Source organism: Raphanus sativus, chromosome 4 (genome assembly GCF_000801105.2).
Source record: "Raphanus sativus cultivar WK10039 chromosome 4, ASM80110v3, whole genome shotgun sequence".
NCBI lineage: Eukaryota > Viridiplantae > Streptophyta > Magnoliopsida > Brassicales > Brassicaceae > Raphanus > Raphanus sativus.
Genome location: NC_079514.1, coordinates 40,475,061 through 40,494,199, shown reverse-complemented (window position 1 = coordinate 40,494,199; position 19,139 = coordinate 40,475,061). Strand labels below are relative to the sequence as shown.

Here is a 19,139-nt window from a genome sequence, read left to right as displayed (position 1 = left end):
TTCTTCACATCCTGGACATCGAGTAGTCCATAGCTACCACGAGATAATCTGCATCTTCCTCAGAGGTGGTGTGATTCTATAAACGTTTCCAAAGTAGCCTAGCCTCCTTTACCGACCAACACACCTAGTTATGTAAGAACATTCATGGAAGGGCTATAGACTTTGTTCAATAATATAACACATTGGATCAAACTGCTTATATCAATTTTAAATTGTGCGTTTGTGTAGTTTTCCGTTTGGGCTTTTGTTTTCGTTTTCCGTTCCTTTGTTTTAGTTTAAAGTATTACAAGACGAGTCATTGCACTACGGAAAACAACTTTTTTAGTAATCAGAAAATAGAAATCAAACAAGAATTACAAGTGTCAACTTTTTGCCAACTTTCATTATTTTTAATACAAAACTCGATACGACATTTATTAAGTCTAAATACATATATAGTTCCCCACGCATTGTATACTTTCTTACATATCCATAACCTCGACATAATCAAATCGAGCTCACAACTCCATCATCTTCATTCTCCACACCCCTAGTTCTCGAGTTCACAACCCTACAATTCAGTCTTACCTCGCCTTGAGTTCCAGTCAAAGGTTTAAGTTTTCCCATTCGAACCATTGATTTAGAGAATGCCGTAAAGAACTCGAACGTGTTTTTGCTGTATAGTTCCACCAGTCGAATTGTGTCGGCTCCTGGAGTCGAGAAGAGTTCTTGATCGCTCTGGATTACACCTTTCCCTTGACGAAGATTGGTGTAGTAATGACTATCGAAAGTATTTGGAGTCGCTCGGTCAAAGTTGGCTAGAACTGTCGGGTTCCCGTTTTCAGGGCACAGATTACGGAGTTCGGTGAGGAAAGTTGGGTTTATACTTGGGTCAGGTTTATTGGTACCGTTGAAGTTGTAGAGACGAGGTGTGATTACTATACATTGTGCTCTTCCAAATGTGTGAGCGCCTATACAATTTTGACAAAAATGATTAGATAGATTTTCTCTATGAGTCACGTTTTGTCTGTTACCATATGCTAATGGATATAATATATATACTACTTTGGTTAAGGCATCATGTATTTCAAGCAAATGGATTTTCTTTATAGTATTGTGTGTATTGACCAATTCCTATGACTAAAAACACATTTTAATATATATTGCTAAATATCTTGTCATGATTCAAACTTGAAACCTTGCACAAGAAAGTCATCAGAAGTTCAGAACTCAATATACGAATTGTTATTATTAAATTAAATCGTATAAACCAAAAAACTTTTCATCACAAACGTACAAACTTACCAGAAAGAGCAACTAGATCTGAGGTGCGGTTTAGACCAGCGTCACTAAAAACTGTTTTGAGTTCAGCAAGAGTGGCAAATGGAGAAGGAAGAGCTGTATTAGATAGATCAAAGAAAGCCTCGAACCCGTCTTTCCTCCCCAGTGAAACCGGCCACCATGGACCTCCTGACTATATAACACAAAACACTAACGTCAACGTTCATAACATTTTTTGATTAATTCTTCCATATAAATTATGATCATGTAGATATGTACATACCAAAAGCACTGATATTTGGGCAGCGATGGCGAGAACATCTGCACAAGACACTGTTCTTGGACAAGCTCTCTCAATCTCGGCTTTCATTCTATCTACAACATCAAACCCTCTTGCCGAGTTTAAGTTCGGAAGAGCTTCTTTCTCGGTCCTGAATGACGTGGAATTGTCGAGTAGGACCGATGCATCGCAGCCCTACAATATCATATTACATAATAATTCAAAAACGTCATAGACTTCTATTTATATAAAAAAGGTTAAATATTTAGTAAGTCTTTATACGTTAACAAAACAGTCATGGAAATGAAGGCGGAGGAGGCTAGCAGCAATACGAGGATCACTCCCCAATTCTTCGACGATGACTTTCCCAACGATAAGGAAAACACCCGGGCATGTTCGGAAATAGAAATCAGGCCTTAACTGAGCATTGGAGGTTGATGCTTGAAGGAGAAGGCAACCCAATATTAGGGCTCCCATAGCCCTACAAGAAAATGAACGAGAAACCCCCATTTTTTTGTTCCAGGAAGAAAGCAAAAGATGATTTTAGTTGTGAGCGTTGATGAGGATGAATTATCTAAGGCGTAGAAGGAGAATTATATAGAGAAGCCCGAGTGTTTTCTTCTATTATAGTATTAGACTAGTAGGTATATTTTAAGGACAATTTTTAATATTTTATTAGAGTGAAGGGGAAAGTTATAATTTGTTCTTACTATACTAAGACTCAAAACCTTCGGAAATCCTAGGAAGAACTGTGGCGATGTATATCACATGAATATTTGTTTTTGTAATCTTAGTATTTAGTAATATATTATATTTATATTACCGATTTTTAAATAATCATATACTATATATAGAAAATTATAAGCACAAATTAGCAAAAAAATGCATGAAATATCTATTCTATTAAAATAGGATATGTTCAATTGATAAATGTTTGGTCCAATAATGTATTTCATTTATTTAAGGGACTATTATATCAAAACTAAATTAATATTAAAATAAAATTTGATTATATAAAAATCTAAATATAAAAGTTATTTTTTTCAAAAAAAAATTAAACAAAAAATATACCTTTTGAAAGGATGAATCATAATCTAGTACACAGTTAAAAGACATCAATGCTAAAAAGAAGCAATATACAAAAGCAGTTGTTTCTCAGAAATTATAATGAAAGAACACAACTCATCAAATAATAAAATAAGTTAAAAATATAATTATAAAAGATGATTTATTATGATACAAGTAAAGATAAAATATAAAACGAATATTTATGACCTGCTTTTATAATAAATTATAATAGATCAGTTATAAATTCACCGTTTATTATATATATATATATAATACGTTATAAGTAAATAAAGTAATCAACTCAAAATACAATTATACTCCAAGCACTTGTATTGTAGCTATGGACTTTTTACTCCCTACAAATCCAATTAAATATTTTTAATCGAGAAACTAATTTTATAGGTCATGATTATCTATATTATCAATTTTGATGGCCATATTCGTTTCGTGATCTGGACGCGGCATCCAGACGCAGACGCGGACCGATGTTCGTTTAATGCTAAATAGAGGTTAAGTTGGACGCAACATTCAGATATATTTTCATAACTCATCCAGATATTTCTTGATTTCTGGATGAGATTTTTAAACGTTTCCAGAAACACTAAATTCATCCAAAAGTGTAAAAAGTCGGTAATACCCTTAATTTATCATAAAAATTAAAAAAAAAATTATCTAATTTCTAAAGCTAATTTTTTTGCCGCCAAAGCAAATCTCTCTCTCTCTCTCTCTCTCTCTCTCTCTCTCTCTCTCTCTCTCTCTCTCTCTCTCTCTCTCTCTCTCTCTCTCTCTCTCTCTCTCTCTCTCTCTCTCTCTCTCTCTCTCTCTCTCTCTCTCTCTCTCTCTCTCTCTCTCTCTCTCTCTCTCTCTCTCTCTCTCTCTCTCTCACATTTTAGAGAACATATCAAAATGCTCTACTGTTATATGATTTTCTACATGATAGAGCATTTTGATATGTTCTCTCTAAAACCGGAAAACCGAATTTCTCCTTCTAAAACCGGAAAACCGAGTTTTCCCACCAAAACCGAAAAACTGAATTTTTCGCCAAAATCCAAAAACTGAGTTTTCCGGCCAAAACCGAAAATCAAGTTTTCTCGCCAAAATCGAAAAACCTAATTTTTCGGCCAAAACCAGAAAATTGAATTTCTCGACCAAAACCCGAAAACCGAGTTTTCCCGCCAAAACTAAAAAGTCAAGTTTTTCCGTCAAAACCGGAAAACCGAGCTTTTCGGCCAAAACCAGAAAACCGAGTTTATCTATATTATCAATTTTGAACTCAACTTTTTGTAAAAATATTATTCTAGATATGTGTATCTATATGTTACATGAATATACTAATCGAAAGCTTAAAATTCAATTAAACAAAACTTTAAAAGAAAACCTAAACTCGTAAGCCATGAAACAAAACGTATACTAAAACTCAAACCACCAAGGCATCAAAACTCTAAACTAAGAATCTAAACCACCAACGACTTTTATCATCACCGTTATCGTTGTCTCCACTATCTTTGTCTAATATTTCTTATAGGACCACATCCCTAACTTGACCAGTATTTGCCATAAAACCAAACACTTGCGATTGATCAAGACAAATAATAAAAGTAAGATTTAAAAAAAATTGCAACTACAAATTTAAAATATCAAAAACAAAAGTTAATTACTTAGTTTTGTTTGACCCGTTACTTATTTTCTAAGCAACTAACTAATTAAATTTATTAAAATTTATAATAGTTTAATGTTATCGGACATTGAAAATTACTTATTAGAAAGTATTAATCGACATCACCGTATACCCAGAAGAAATCAAATATCCTAATATCATAGTTTCAATCTAATCCAAATCTTGTTCATCTCTTGAATCAGATTCAGAAGAGTTATCAGTAAATATTATTTTGAAACTTTAAGGTTTCAAATTTCTTCCTCTTTTTTAAGCAAAAAAATAAAGATCTTCTTACGATTTCGGCTATCTTTCTTTTTATATTAACATTTTCTACCACAAATTAGATTTGTAAGACAAATTATAAAAACGCCAACATACCACCATCTCTACGTCATACATCTAAAACATTCACCAAACTTAGCCACCATAAAAAGATGTAAATTACATACAAATATTCGTTTTGTAAATTAACGCAAGCATCTGAATATAAATTATATATAGCTCCGGCGTTATAGAAGTCGCCGAAACAGTTAGCCAAAAATATATTTTTTATCTCTATTCCAATGGCGGCTAGAGCTTCCCAACATGACTAATAGGATTCATGGTGATGATATTAATTTAATATATTCAACACTTTTAATCTATGAGGGGAGTCTAGATTCATGAAAGGTAAAGCTTTTATAAGGGGGATGCGTCATGCCTATCTATCATACACAAGCAATGTGAGATTAAAAAAAAAATCTCTCACTTTTGACCAGCATCAGTCTCAGACTCTCAGGTAGGGCTGGGCGTTCGGGTACCCATTCGGGTTTCGGTTCAGTCCATTCGGGTTTCGGGTTTTCGGGGTCAAAGATTTCAGCCCCATTCGGATATTTCTAAATTTCGGTTCGGGTTCGGTTCGGATCTTTGCGGGTTCGGTTCGGGTTCGGATAACCCATTTAAAATGTTTTTAAATTTTCAAAATTCATTATATACTTTAAATTTTCAAAATCTATAAGAAATATAATATATTACATATAAATTTTCATAACATATATGTCAAAATACCTTAATTTAACATATAAATTAGTTTTCTTTGAATATTTACATAAAAAATCAATAGATATTTAACTATTTTGGGTTTTCAGTATACTTTAGCTATTTTAAACATTTACTTTTGACTATTTGCATATATTTTCCGAGTATTTTGGAAAACTTAAAGGTATCTTATATATTTTTAATATTTTTAATATACATTACATATAAAAATAATGTATATATTTAAGTATATAAATTTATTTCGGATACATTCGGGTACCCAAAATATTTCGGTTCGGATCGGGTTCGGTTTCGGTTCTTTAAATACCAAAATTTTGAACCCGTTCGGATATTTAATCAATTTCGGTTCGGGTTCGGTTCTACTTTTTCGGATCGGCTTCGGTTCGGTTTTTCGGGTTCGGATTTTTTGCCCAGCCCTACTCTCAGGCTTGAAGAGGACTGGATTTTTTTCTTTGTAAATAGGAATGTCATTCACTTACAAGTTGTAAATGAAGGGGTATTAAACATGGTGGACTTAAGTGGGGCAGATTTATCCGTTTTAACATCCCTACTTACAACTATCATCTACATGGACTTTTTTAAAAAAGGTAAAGACTTGAAATTCAAGTTTTATTTGAGCTAAATGAGTAACGAATATAGTGGGTAATCCGCATGTATGTTGAATTTGGGCAGGTATTTAGTTGACCAAGTATATGTTAGACACAAGTGTATATACAAGTAAATTTATTTTGTACCCACTTGCACTTGGGACGGATCAAGTCAAGGGTAAAAAAACGGGTTGCTCAAGGCACATTTTTAAGACCAGATATCATAGTAATCTCATAACTAGTGTGAACATTTATTTAGTCGAAATACATATATTGTTCCCCACTCATTTTTATATTTTCTTACATATTCATATCCCCAGCATGATCAAATCGAACTCACAACACCATCATCCTCATTCTCCACACTCCTGATCCTTGAGTTTACAACCCTACAATTCCGTCTTATCTCGCCTTGAGTTCCAGTCAAAGGTTTGAGATTTCCCATCCGAATCATTGCTTCGGCGAATGCTTGAAAGAACACGAGCCTGTTGTTGCTGTATTGCTCCACTAGTGGAATCGTAAATGCTCGTGGGGTTGAAAACAGTTCTTGATCGCTCTGAATCAGTCCTCTCCCGTTACGAAGATTGGTGTAGTACTGATTATCGAAACCACCTGGAGTCACAGGGTCGAAGTTGACCAAAACAGTGCCGATTCCGTTTTGAGGGCACAATCCACGGAGTTGGGTGAGGTAAGTTGGGTTGAGACTAGGGTCAGGTCTATTGGTACCATTGAAGTTGTAGAGACGAGGTGTCACAAATTGACATTGTGCTTTTCCAAATGTGTGACCACCTATGCAATTTTGACAAAAATGGTTCAGATACATTTTATATGTTCAATCAAAATGATGAGTCAAGTCTTGTCGTTTCATAAACTCATCTTGTTATTCAAAATCACGTGCTAGAAAGAAAATTTATGGAGATATTTATGTTTGTGTCTTTTCTTTTGTCATAATATATTGTTGGTAATGTATTTCAAGCAAATGGCTTCCTTAACTCATATTGACTTATTATTCCTTGCTTATAAAAAATCTTTTAAATACTACATATCTTGTTGATAAAAAACAAAAGAATCTTATGCGAAGATTCGGCTTTGAAACTTTAACCAGTAAAACTATTTCAGTATGCATTATTATTGTTTTATAGAATATACTATATAGTAGAAAAAATGATCTATAGTATTACAACGTTTTAGGAGAGAAGAAAATACGCAATCAAAATTTATCAAATGACTATATATAACATATTGGGTTTTAGTCTTTTATCTGTTTCATAAACAATTTTGTGGTTACTTATTAATAACAGATTCTTTAAAATATCCGCATTTATAATTACTAAACGCCAAAAAGCAAATTATTTCTATTTTATAAATTAAATAATAGATATTCCTTCCATTTTATTTTAATTGTCGTTTTAATTTTATGCATACACAATTAAAAAAATATTATTTTGTATATTTTCAAGATAAAAAAACAATTATCTATACATCTAACCTCATTTCAACCAATAGAAAAAAAAATTGAGAACCGTTCTAGTAAATTTTGCATTGAAATTCTAAAACAACACTTATTTTAAAATATTTTTTTCCCTATAACGACAATTAAATCGAAACGGAAGGAGTATTTCTAATAAATAACTGTAATTTGATATTTAAGTTGTAATTTTCATACTTATAAGAGCTTATAAGTGAATCTAGCTAAGTATCAATATAAAAGATAAAAGTGTAACGAGCAATAAATCCATAAAACATTTTTAATCGGGAGCATAACGCTAAAAACAAAACAAAAACCTTTTTAATTGGGGGCATTTTTCTTATTTGTTCACCAAAATAAAATCAGTTCAATGAAATTGACATAGATTATATAAGAAAAAAAAGCAAAGTAGAGGGCACGTGAATCCATATACGTATAAGTCCGTCCGCCCCTGAGTATATCTAGATACAGAGTTCATTTTCGATGATCGTATATATATGAAACAAAATGAAAACCTTACCAGAAAGAGCGACTAGATCGGAGGGGCGGTTTAGACCAACCGCAGCAAAACTTGCATTAAGTTGAGCAAGTGTGAAAAATGGAGAAGGAAGAGCTGTATTAGCCAGATCGAAGAAAGCTCGTAAGCTGTCTCTCCTTCCCAATGGAACCTGCCACCCTGGACCTCCTGACTATATATGACATAAAACACTTACGTCACCATTTATAATATTTTCGATTAATTCATCCATATAAGTCCTGATGCAAGTATGTACATACCAAAATCACTGATATTTGAGAAGCGATGGTAAGAACATCTGCACAAGAAACTGTTCTTGGGCACGCTATCTCAATCTCGGCTTTCATTCTATCTATGACGTCAAACCCTCTAGCCGAATTAGCGTTTGGAGCAGCATCTTTCTCGGTCCTGAAAGATGTGGAACTGTCCAGCAGGATCGATGCATCACAACCCTATAAAAGCATAGTACATTACATGACCAATGTATAAACTAATTCAAAACATTCTTTTAGTCTTTTTCTATATGTATATGGTTACGTAAAAGTACTTTTGTACATGACACGTCATGGATAATAACATATTAAAAGATATGTTGAGTACGTAAGTCCCTTACATTAACAAAACAGTCATGGAAGTGAAGACGAAGGATGCTAGCGGCAATACGAGGATCGGATCGTAATTCAGCAACGATGGTCCTCCTAATGATATCGAACACACGCGGGCATGTTCTGGAATAGAAATCAGGACTTAGTGGTTGAGCGTTAGAGTTTGATGCTTGAAGGAGAAGGCAACCCAATACTAGGGCTCCCATGATGCAAGAAAACGAAGGAGAAAACCTCATTTTCCTAAGCTGATTTGAGTTGTGTGTGTGGGTGATGGTGAATTAGCCTAGCGTAGAAGGAGAATTATATAGAGAAGCTTGAGTGTTTTCTTCTATCGTTTTATTAAAGGGATTAGGTATTGTTTTAGTGCAATAAACAATCTATTTACCAGAGTGGTTGAAAGAGAAACAAGAATTATTTTAAAAATTAACATTCACCGGTTCTTTTGACAGTGCTCAAATTCTTTGCACATAGTATACTCGACTATTTTTTTATTGCATTTGTCTCTGTGATTAACCAACCTTACAAGTTGCAACTGGTCATATTTCACTTCAATTGTATATTTTAGTAGAACTTTATTTTTAAGCAACTCAATATATTCTTCATTGCGGATATGGTCGTTTTACTAATTAAGAACAAATCGACGTATAGTACTATAAAGAGATATGGTTCTCCATGCCGCTATATTTCAGTTGTATATCTATTTGAAGGCATACATGATTTGCTATAAGAATTGGATTTACATTATTGGTATGAGCCATATATAGTTTATAAACGACAATAAATGTCAACTGTACATAGTATAAAAAATAAAATTGTATGATACTGAAATCAAATGTGAAATTATCAGGAAAAATGATAGTATCAGTATATCATCATGTGATAAACTCTTTTGTTAGTAACATGTTCTTGTTAATCTCTGAATTTTTATGAATATATATATATATATATATTCCAAGAAAACAACTTAAGAATAATGGTTTAAGAACTGGAAAAAATCAGCACCACTGATAAACTTTATGGACTCCTCATATTTTATGTTAAGGTTGATAATCATATACTAATATGATTATTTCCTTATTTAGCAAATACTATTTTCCTCCCAGAACCTTCCTAACTAGGATATTATCCTAATTATCAAATATTTTCGATCAAAAAAATATCTAACTACGGAATACAAATCACTTGTATTTTATCCTTGCGCTCCCGTGAATAACGCGAACAGAATCAGAAGCCACCTTCACAAATCGATAAACTATATCAAATTTTGCCCAAGATAATTAATCTGAGATAACAAAGCTACCTAATTCATATATCACTTCCATACAGTCTATATAATAGTATTATGGTTAACCTAATCTAATACTTTTGCTCCTTGTCTTTTCTTCTTATTTACAAGAGTCCAAAGCGGACAAAGGGTTTCAATTTATCACCCGTAATAGATTGAAAACTATTTATTTCATAAAGTAGTGTAAGGGAAATATAATGTATTTACTCATTCCTGAAAGTAAGATGAAATAGAAGACAACATAGATGAAAACAAAATGGAAATATTAGTTTTATGGCTGGACAAAAGGAGGAAAAATCAAATGAGAAGTTGGACAAATAATTGGCGACACGACATAGATTACTGTATTATCATGAACCGTGACTAAAGATAATCTTTTAGGTGAGAAAATTTAAAAGTAAGCATTGACGCATTAGTTATTGACTTAAAATGTAGTAGAGGTTCTTCCGGAAGGAACGTCTAATATATGAAAGGCCAAAGCGGCCGGATAAACCGGAACCTAACCAAAGATTTTTGGTTAAGAACAAAAAGAACAAATCACTTATGTAAGGTATGAGTCTTTTGTGAATGGTGATTGTGTATGTGTTACATAAGAACATGAAGAGAGAGGGAGAGCATTTGTATTTTCCGGATCCTTTACACTAGATCTATGGAGGATTATGCGTATATTGGAATTATGGGATATTTAAGCTACGTTCGGTAAATATGGGTCTCGAATGTGAAAGTGATATTTGCAAAGAAAATTGGTAAATTTGATAGATCAAGAGATGAGGTGCAAAAGACAAAGGCAAAAGGCATATTTAGCTTTTCACCAAGATCAAAACACAGTTTTTTTTTTTGGTAAGGACTCGTTATATGTTTGGTCGGCTCTAGTGAGAAAGCCTTGGACTAAATACTGAACCGTTTTCGTCATATCAACAATATTAACAGTCGATCATCCACCCAATTTGTACTACTACTACTTGACTTAACTTTTTTCTCCACTTTTCTGATTATTTCACGGATGGTCCGAGTCTAGTAGAGTCGTGATCAAGAGAGAAAACGTCGGAAGATTGTTTGCTCATATCTAATCTAAAGAGCCTGAGAGAAACAAAAAAAAATATATAAACTTTTCTACTCTTGTTTATTTTTCCCCCTCTCTCTGGCTGTACGTTGCAAATACGACGACAGTGGTGTGTCGTTTTGACACGTCTTTAGACACATTCAAAACAGAGTATCAATCTCAAAGCAAGAGCTTCTGTTTCCACTCTCCGTCGGACTAAAACTAAACCCCTTCTCCTTCTCTCTCTCTTTTCCCACTTCACTCTCTGGCCTCATTCCGACGGTCGATCTGTCTTTCTTACGTAACTCTTTACTATGGCCGAATCCTCACCATCGGACTCTGCAGTCGAGCCTGGGAGCTTAAACTTAAACCCTGACTCGGATCCGTCCTTCACTGCAGAAATCGACACTTCCACACCGTTCGTGTCAGTCAGAGAAGCAACCAATCGTTTCGGCGGTTTCGGTTTCTGGAAACCTCACAATACCGAACCCGTTCAGGTTCCTCCCTCACTTTTTTTTTTTAAAGGTTTTGTCTGAAGAAAAAGTTTACGACTTTTAGGGTTTTTCCGTTGTTAAAATTGAGTAGTCGTTGCTTAGCAAAGCGTGTTGTCTGAAACCGACATTGAACACAAATCTTTCCGAAAAAAAAATAACTTTGGAATTGATTTTTTTTTTTTGATCATGTCTGGTTCATGATGATGATGTGAAGGTAATGTTTGTTGGCTGTAGGAAACAACTGTCAGAGAAGGTGAAATGACGGAGCTCAAGACACAAGCTGCTGTGCTACAGAACGATCTAATAGTGAAAGAGCGTGAGAATGATGAGGTGTTGAAGGAGCTCGAGGCGACTAAAGCCACAGTTATAGAACTCTACTCAAAGCTTCAGCAGAATAAGAAGCATGAAGAGGAAGAGTCGTTGAGAGAAGAAGAAGTTCACTGTCGTATCAACCCTGCTTGTGTGGTGGTTCTGAATGATTTAAACAAGGCAAAGATGAATCTTTGCAAGAGAACGGTGGATCTTTCCGGTTTACGCCGGTCTGTTGCGGTCTTGAGCAAGCAGCTGAATGAGGAAAGGGAAGCGCTCGAGAAGACGCGGGAGAGACTTATGCACAAGTCTTTGAAAGTGATTTCTCTAGAGGAAGCCAAGGGTGAAACCAGCGAGAAAGATCTTGAGAGTAACGCATTGAGAATGATTGACGAGGTGCAAAGACTCAGCTGCGAAGCTCGAGAGTTCAAGAGAGCAGGAGAGAAGGCAATGGCTGAGATTGAGGACACGAGAGAGAAGATCAAAACGGTTAAGATAAGGTTGGTTGCTGCTAGGAAGATCAAAGAAGCGGCTAGAGCTGCTGAGGCGCTTGCAATCGCAGAGGTTAAGGCTGTTACCGACGACGAAGAAGCCGTGACTGTGACTATCTCTGCTGAAGAGTACGCTGAGCTCGCTGGTTGCGCTAGAGAGGCAGAGGAAGAGGCGAGGAAGAGAGTGGAAGATGCGATGTCTAGAGTCGAAGAAGCGAATGTTTCGAAGATGGATACTCTGAGGAGAGCAGAAGAAGCGGCGCAAGAAGTTGAGACCAGCAAGAAGGCATTGGAGGAAGCTGTGGAGAGAGCCGACACTGCAAGACTCGAATCAGAAGAGGCGCTACGAAACTGGAAGTCAGAGAATGGACAGAGGAGGAGAAGATCATCAGTGAACAACACTGCCAAGTTCAAGACAACAACAACAACGAGAACAAAGAGTCTGATGGATGTAAACGGTCTGCATCTGACGTATGATTTTGTTCTTGGTCCATCGTCATCTTCAGTTCCTGTCTTGAAGCCAACGATGTCGATAGGGGAAATACTCAGCGAGAAGCTACTTGTTGCGGAGGATTCAGACGTGATGAATGTTGCTAGCCAGAGGAGGAAGATGTCGCTTGGTCAGATGCTGGCAAAGAATAGCAATGGTGATGGAGCTTCGAGCAAGAAGTGTGAAGGGAAGGAGAATGGGAAAAGATCAGCGACGACTCTAAAGAGAAAGAATCTCGGGTTTGCTAAGATCGTTTTGTTGTTAAACAAAGAGAAGAAGAACAAGAAGATTGGTTTGAACTTGAGGTGATAGTGTTTTCTTTTACACTTGGCTTGTGTTCTGTAAATTTACATCTCTTTTGTGCCTGGACCTTAATGGGCTTTTTATTGGGCTTTTATGGACTTTTATGGGCATTTAAATAGCTTTTTTCGTTGCTTGCATTATTTCCTTCTAGTGACTTGCGACCGTTACTCTCTTATATGTGCAACTGTGCAAGTCATGGGGTTGTTTCTTGTATCGCTCACTTTTCCAATTTACACACAACTTAGACGATTCATAGTCGTGACTTCTGTTTAGGCATAGGCTTTATTGGTTGTATCAGCCTATCTCTTACTCGTTCGATCCGATTGTTTTGTTTGAGTTAATTATCACCAGCTAAACTTATGAGCATCCAAAGCTTTGACCGAGTTCATATACTTATGTCCATCCTTGTGAGGTATTATCCTCACAGTTGCTTCAGCTTGAGCTTTGAATGTGAAATACGTTTTTGTAGATTGTAGCCATATTACAAACTTAAATCGTATTAATGCTAGAAATCTTAGCTTTGCTTTCAATTTCTGAGTATATGTATATGCAGTACTTCATGTTGTTTTTAACTTGGATCATTGTGAGATGAAATATATAACTATTGAATAACATTAATGATCCCCTGAAATAGTTGGAAAATATTTTATTTTTATCAAAGTTCTCATTAATGGACCGTTTCAGACTGTACAATATGGTAATATAGATTTAACTGTATGGTAGCAAAAAGTCATTTCAAGACAAACTAAATGATTATATAAGGTTTAAACAAGTGAAATGTGGAATTTATTCATATAGAGCAACTATTTTGTGGTTATAACCATAAGTATATGAATACGAAATATACAAAGGGGATTCCGATACTTGACTAGTTGAGAAACAAACATGGAATTTAAATTAGAAACTAATGTTATTTATTTACCAGCGTTCTCTTTTACTTTGAATATCCCATAATTCTAATGCAAAGATACACATATATTACTATATATGTGTGAATAAGGGAGTGACGACGTGGAAGAAGAACCATCAGGGGCCAAGGAGATAATATAAACTGGAAATATGATGAAAAGATTGAAAATTAAACCTATGAAGAAAATAAATGTAACTGTGTATATGCATGTTCATCCACGTGGTTCATGCAGCAAAGCATATCTGTTCCCCACTTACCCTGGCCCCAACCACAGGCACAAGCACTATAAAGTAAGTAAATCCTAACAAATCAAAAAGGAAAAAAAAATAGAAAAGGAAATATAATACTTATGTATTGTAACTTTTGGTTAACAAATGGAAGAATATTTGTATTTCTATTGATTGGGGTTTCACCAATTCTCCACAATAATTGGTTTAGAAAGTTTGTCCCCACATTAATCAATCAATTTTTACCAAAACGGTTATAATAACACTAATTGTATACAGTAAAACCTACCCGTCGGTGGCTGATGTTGCCGGGGAAAGAGACTAAAAACGAGATCTTTTCTCTTCATGATTTGTTTTAGAGACTAATTTTTTTTGATTAGACCAAAAAAGAAAGAAAATTGGATACCCTTTTTTCTTTATGGTGGCGATATGAAGAGAGCTAACATGAGACTCGAGGAAATTAGTTTCGAAGTTTTTTGGTGTATGTCCATGCCTTTTACATTGTAGTAAGAAGAGCCAATGAAACTCAGGATGGACAGCGCCAAAAATATCGATGTGAGTGATCATGATGGCGCTATCCCTCCTGAGCTTTACAGATTCTTCTCTACTTTATCTGATGTTTATATTAATAAGTGACAAAAGATTTAGAGAGGGAAGTGAAGGTAAGATGAAGGGAGTGAGAAAGAAGGAGAAGAGAAAGTGTTATTTATAGATAGAGAATGCGAGTTTAAGAACTTGGGTTCAATGGAACACACGTCATCGTCTCTTCTACCAAAAAATATTAGTATTATTAAGAACTATTTTCCTGAATTTCTTGGCATTTTTTTGTTGGGAAAGTAGTTATACTTATACTATATAAGTCCAGATGTGATTTATTGGATCCCGTATCGTTTGTTTGACTTTCTTTATCTCAGGTCATTTCATACACAGAACTGAAAACTTAATTCAAATACATTATTAATGCTATTTGACAAATCAATTATGAGTGCACATATTCTAATACTATATGATATTCCGGACTTTAAGCAACGGAATTATACTGAAGGAAATTTTCATAGACCCAAAAAGTTGTGTATAGTATGGAAAAATAACGTGTGTTAAAAAAAAGTATGGGAAAATAATGGTCCAGTAAAACCTATGAAAAGATTAATACTGCTGTTGTCTTTTAGTTTTGAAAAACGTAGTTTATATTATATGAGTTTCTTCAATATAATTTATTTGCCGCATATTATTAATATATCTTTGGTTCGAGATTCAAAATATCAGACCCAATGCACATTTGCAAACTACGATACGTCACAAGTTCACAGTATATTATATATACTGTGGGTTACAATGTATAAAATATGATTATTTTGAAATATGCAGACTAATATTTTTATAATAATAGAAACTGCTGAAAAAAAAGTAACAAAGATGTACACAATATGTTAAAAAAAGATGTAACAAGAGTGATATTAGATGTGTAAATATAAAATACCGGAGGTGCAATTCTTGCCAAAATAGGTAAATTTTTGGCAAATGACGGTGAAGTGCCTTTCCCATATATGTTTACTAATATGATTAGATTAATGAATGTCAAGACTTCTTTTTCTTCTTTCTGCTTGAGAAAAGCGAATGCCAATACTTTTTCTTTCTCTTTTTTCATGCATCCCTGTCGAGTGCCGACTACGGTAGCACATGTCAAATACGTATTTACTTGGTTCCAACTTTCAAAAGATAATTGATGGCAATGCTTGACGGTCAAGAAGACCGTACAAAACTAATTTAGCTTTTCTCATATATCGAGCTTAATAAATAGAATTGGTTCCAATACGAACTGATTATCATATTTGATACAGAACATATAATGTTTTGATTGTTAACGGGTGTATTGGATGTTCAAAACATTTGTATAGTTGCTAGGTTCATATGCTGATGAAGTTTGGTTGTGTGGTTATATCAAAGGTTTGGATGATTTTCTATTTTATGTCTTGAATGGTTATAAATGATCCTGTAAAACAAAGAAAAGAAGTGTTGTATTGGTTACTTTCAAATGATGATTATTATGTTCCCCATTGCGCATCTACGCTTTAAACAATATCACTTTAAAAGATACATTTCTTATAAAAGTGAATCTGGGTGTTATTAGTTACTATGTTTACATCAATCTCACATCATGCGGTGTAGTCAATGCTTACAACAGTCCCCCCCCCCCCCCCCCCCCCCCATATCTCTCATCGCTACATTCTTATAAAAAAAAACAAATTATTTCGGCTTAGTTTTTTCCTTAAAAAGGAGGTTTTGGCCACCAATTCCATTAAGGGGACTCCATGATTAATTCAGAAACGAAATAAAGGATTAATTCACCAAATAGTTTTAAAGTTAACATACCCAGTTGAAAAACTTACCAGAAATATAGAGCCTCAGTAATTCGGCCAATAAACTATCAAAAAAATATCTAGCATGGGCCATGTTCCGTTTTTTTATAACTACAACAAAGCATCCCTTTCATTTGATCAATTTTTTTTGCCATTTCATTCGATCATTTTATTTGATTTATTTTTTAGTCTATACATTAAAGAAGTCCAGAGATGTCAATAGGGCGATCAAACCCGTTAGAATTTTCCTGTTTGCAAACTTTAGTAGACTACTCACGAGACTCTTATGTTACAATTTATGAATCTTAGAATAGTTCGTAGTTTCGTTTATTATTCATAAATGACTATTCTGAACCATCATGTATGAATTAAAATTATTAGCAAGCGGAACAATGCTGGTCCAGAGGACAAGCCATTCAGATGACGGTTTATAGCATATAACTTATATGACATATTTTATACTTTTCATATTAACAACTTTTGTGTGTACATATATAATTTACAAAGAAATTATAATAATAATATTTGTAAGAATTTTTACTCTTGTTTATAGAACTCTTACTAAGTATTATACTGAATAAGTGTATTGTTAAACAATAATCATTTTTAAAATGTAAAATTTTGTATTAAAAGTGAAATGTGCATTATAACATTGACTTATATTGGTGTACAATTAAATTGATAAAATATGTTTATTAATATCTAATGGACTGGATTAGCTTAAGGTTTTTTTTTTTAAGATACTTTTATTTTTTTAATAAATATTAATTAAAAATATTTGAATGAGTTAAAAATTATTGGTTGGTAATTATTAAAAAGTATAAAAATAAATGATAAAATTTAATTGTAAACATTCATTGTATTTTCAATATGCGTTAATAGTCTAGAAAATCTTTTTTTTTGTCAGCATAAGAAAACGTAATCACTACAGAAAAATGAGAAATGGAGCAAGAAACTCATATGAGGTTTCCAAATTTCGTTATAATTAGTCTTCACTATCGAAGGATCAAATGAGGGTCCCTTTTCGGTGCAAGGTGCATGTGTTCTAAGTAGGTGGAGAACTTCCAAATATAAGAAAACAAAAACAAAATAAACACACTCACAAGAATTACCGGTTTGATATATATTTAATTGTTGGCTGAGAATTTACAAACATTCAATCTGACATGAGTCAATTTAATTTTGGTAAGCTTTCGTTAGGTCATTGTCATAGGCAACAACGCTAAATCAATAGCATGATACATTAATGTTTAAAAAGATTTTGAAATCATATAAACAAATGAAGAAGAACGAATAAAAGTTGGAGTTTATATTGCTACTAATATACATGGAATTCTATAGTCTGTATCTTCTACCATCTCTAGAATCATAGTATAATTAACACTCAAACTTGAAATATCAACTTGTATTATCATCAAGTGTTTGTTTCTGTGAAACTATTTAGAATTTATACGAATCAACATTCATAGAATCCGAGTAGTGGGAAGCTTCCATGTAAAAGAAACCAATAAACATTCAAAAGTACCAAATTTTAGCAAAGAAAAAACATTCAAAAGTATAATTGGCTGAAAATTTGCAACGACATTCATTCTGACAAATTCAACTTCATTTGATCAGCTTTTCTTCAAAATGGTCATCATCCACACAGTCCTCAATCAATGGGGGGTCTATCACCACTTTATATATGTCAGAAAAAAAAACAATGAACGAGATAAGAAGAACGAGTTTCTTCGAAAAATCCAAAAAAAGGATGATTTAATTTTAAGTATTTTTGGTTTTTTTTTAAACGTATTTTTAGGTTTCTGAGAAAATAAGAAATAGTGGTGGAAATTCTGGGAAGAAATCAAAACAATTATTGGAGCGTCACTTCAGGGCGGCTTTATGATTCTCTCCTGCCAACTTTGCAGTTACTCCACCTTCAACTTCGTGACACAGAATTTAATGCACACAGCTTTTCATGCGCATTTTTATTTAGGGTATGAAATAAAAAGATTATTTAACATATCGATTGCAGACAAAAGAAAAACAAAAATGGTTAGACTCACTCAATCAATAAGCCGGTAAAATTTAAAGAGGTGGTTGAACTTACACTAATTTTATGTCTTTCAGAGCATTTCCAAAAGAATTTTTATACCCAATACGAATCCGGATTCGAATCTCACTGGCCACTGGAAAATTGACATTTTAGTATCAAGAGGGATAGAGGACCGACACGTAGGCCGAAAACGTAAGCTGCAAACACGTGACTTGTCTGGACCCACTTATGTGGAGGCCACGATACATCTGTATAATCCAAAAAAAAAAACAAAAAAAATTTATAATTTCAAATATTTTTTGCTATACTAAAAAACTTTTAAAATTTTAAATTTAGAATTTTTAGGAGTGAAAGTTTTACTATTCAAAATTTTGTATTTGAAGTTTAATTTTTTATTTGTATTTTGGTTCTCATAACTGATTACATATTACATTTATGATTCTTAAGTTTTTCAATTTATCGTTTCAATCTTTATATCTTACTAGGTAATGAACCCACGCGATATCGCGTGGAACTCATACGTTTTGACATGAAAAATTTATTTGAAAATAAAATTAATTTTTCTATAAAATATAAATTAAATAATGATTATTTAATTTATATTTTATAGAAAAATTAATTTTATTTTCAAATAAATTTTTCATGTCAGAACGTATGAAAATATTTATTTATAGATAATATTAGAAATGTATATTTTATAGTTTGAAATTACA

General features: G+C 33.6%; 3 protein-coding genes across 3 annotated transcripts; 1 reads left to right on the top strand and 2 right to left on the bottom strand.

Moving 5' to 3' along the window:
• Window positions 1-298: 298 nt before the first annotated feature.
• On the bottom strand, window positions 299-2,117 carry LOC108854338 (peroxidase C3). The gene is made up of 4 exons (XM_018627868.2): window positions 1,823-2,117; window positions 1,544-1,735; window positions 1,285-1,453; window positions 299-950 (listed from the first exon to the last, which is right to left on the bottom strand). Exons 1-4 carry the CDS (start codon window positions 2,048-2,050, stop codon window positions 487-489), a joined length of 1,053 nt encoding a protein of 350 aa, XP_018483370.1. The 5' UTR covers window positions 2,051-2,117; the 3' UTR covers window positions 299-486.
• A 3,978-nt stretch (window positions 2,118-6,095) lies between these two features.
• LOC108855023 (peroxidase E5) lies at window positions 6,096-8,781 on the bottom strand. The gene is made up of 4 exons (XM_018628707.2): window positions 8,489-8,781; window positions 8,136-8,327; window positions 7,879-8,047; window positions 6,096-6,679 (listed from the first exon to the last, which is right to left on the bottom strand). The coding sequence occupies exons 1-4, from the start codon at window positions 8,714-8,716 to the stop codon at window positions 6,216-6,218; spliced, it is 1,053 nt and encodes a 350-aa protein (XP_018484209.1). The 5' UTR covers window positions 8,717-8,781; the 3' UTR covers window positions 6,096-6,215.
• A 1,998-nt stretch (window positions 8,782-10,779) lies between these two features.
• LOC108855022 (WEB family protein At2g38370) lies at window positions 10,780-13,034 on the top strand. The gene is made up of 2 exons (XM_018628706.2): window positions 10,780-11,304; window positions 11,536-13,034. The coding sequence occupies exons 1-2, from the start codon at window positions 11,122-11,124 to the stop codon at window positions 12,898-12,900; spliced, it is 1,548 nt and encodes a 515-aa protein (XP_018484208.2). The 5' UTR covers window positions 10,780-11,121; the 3' UTR covers window positions 12,901-13,034.
• The last annotated feature ends 6,105 nt before the right edge of the window (window positions 13,035-19,139 follow it).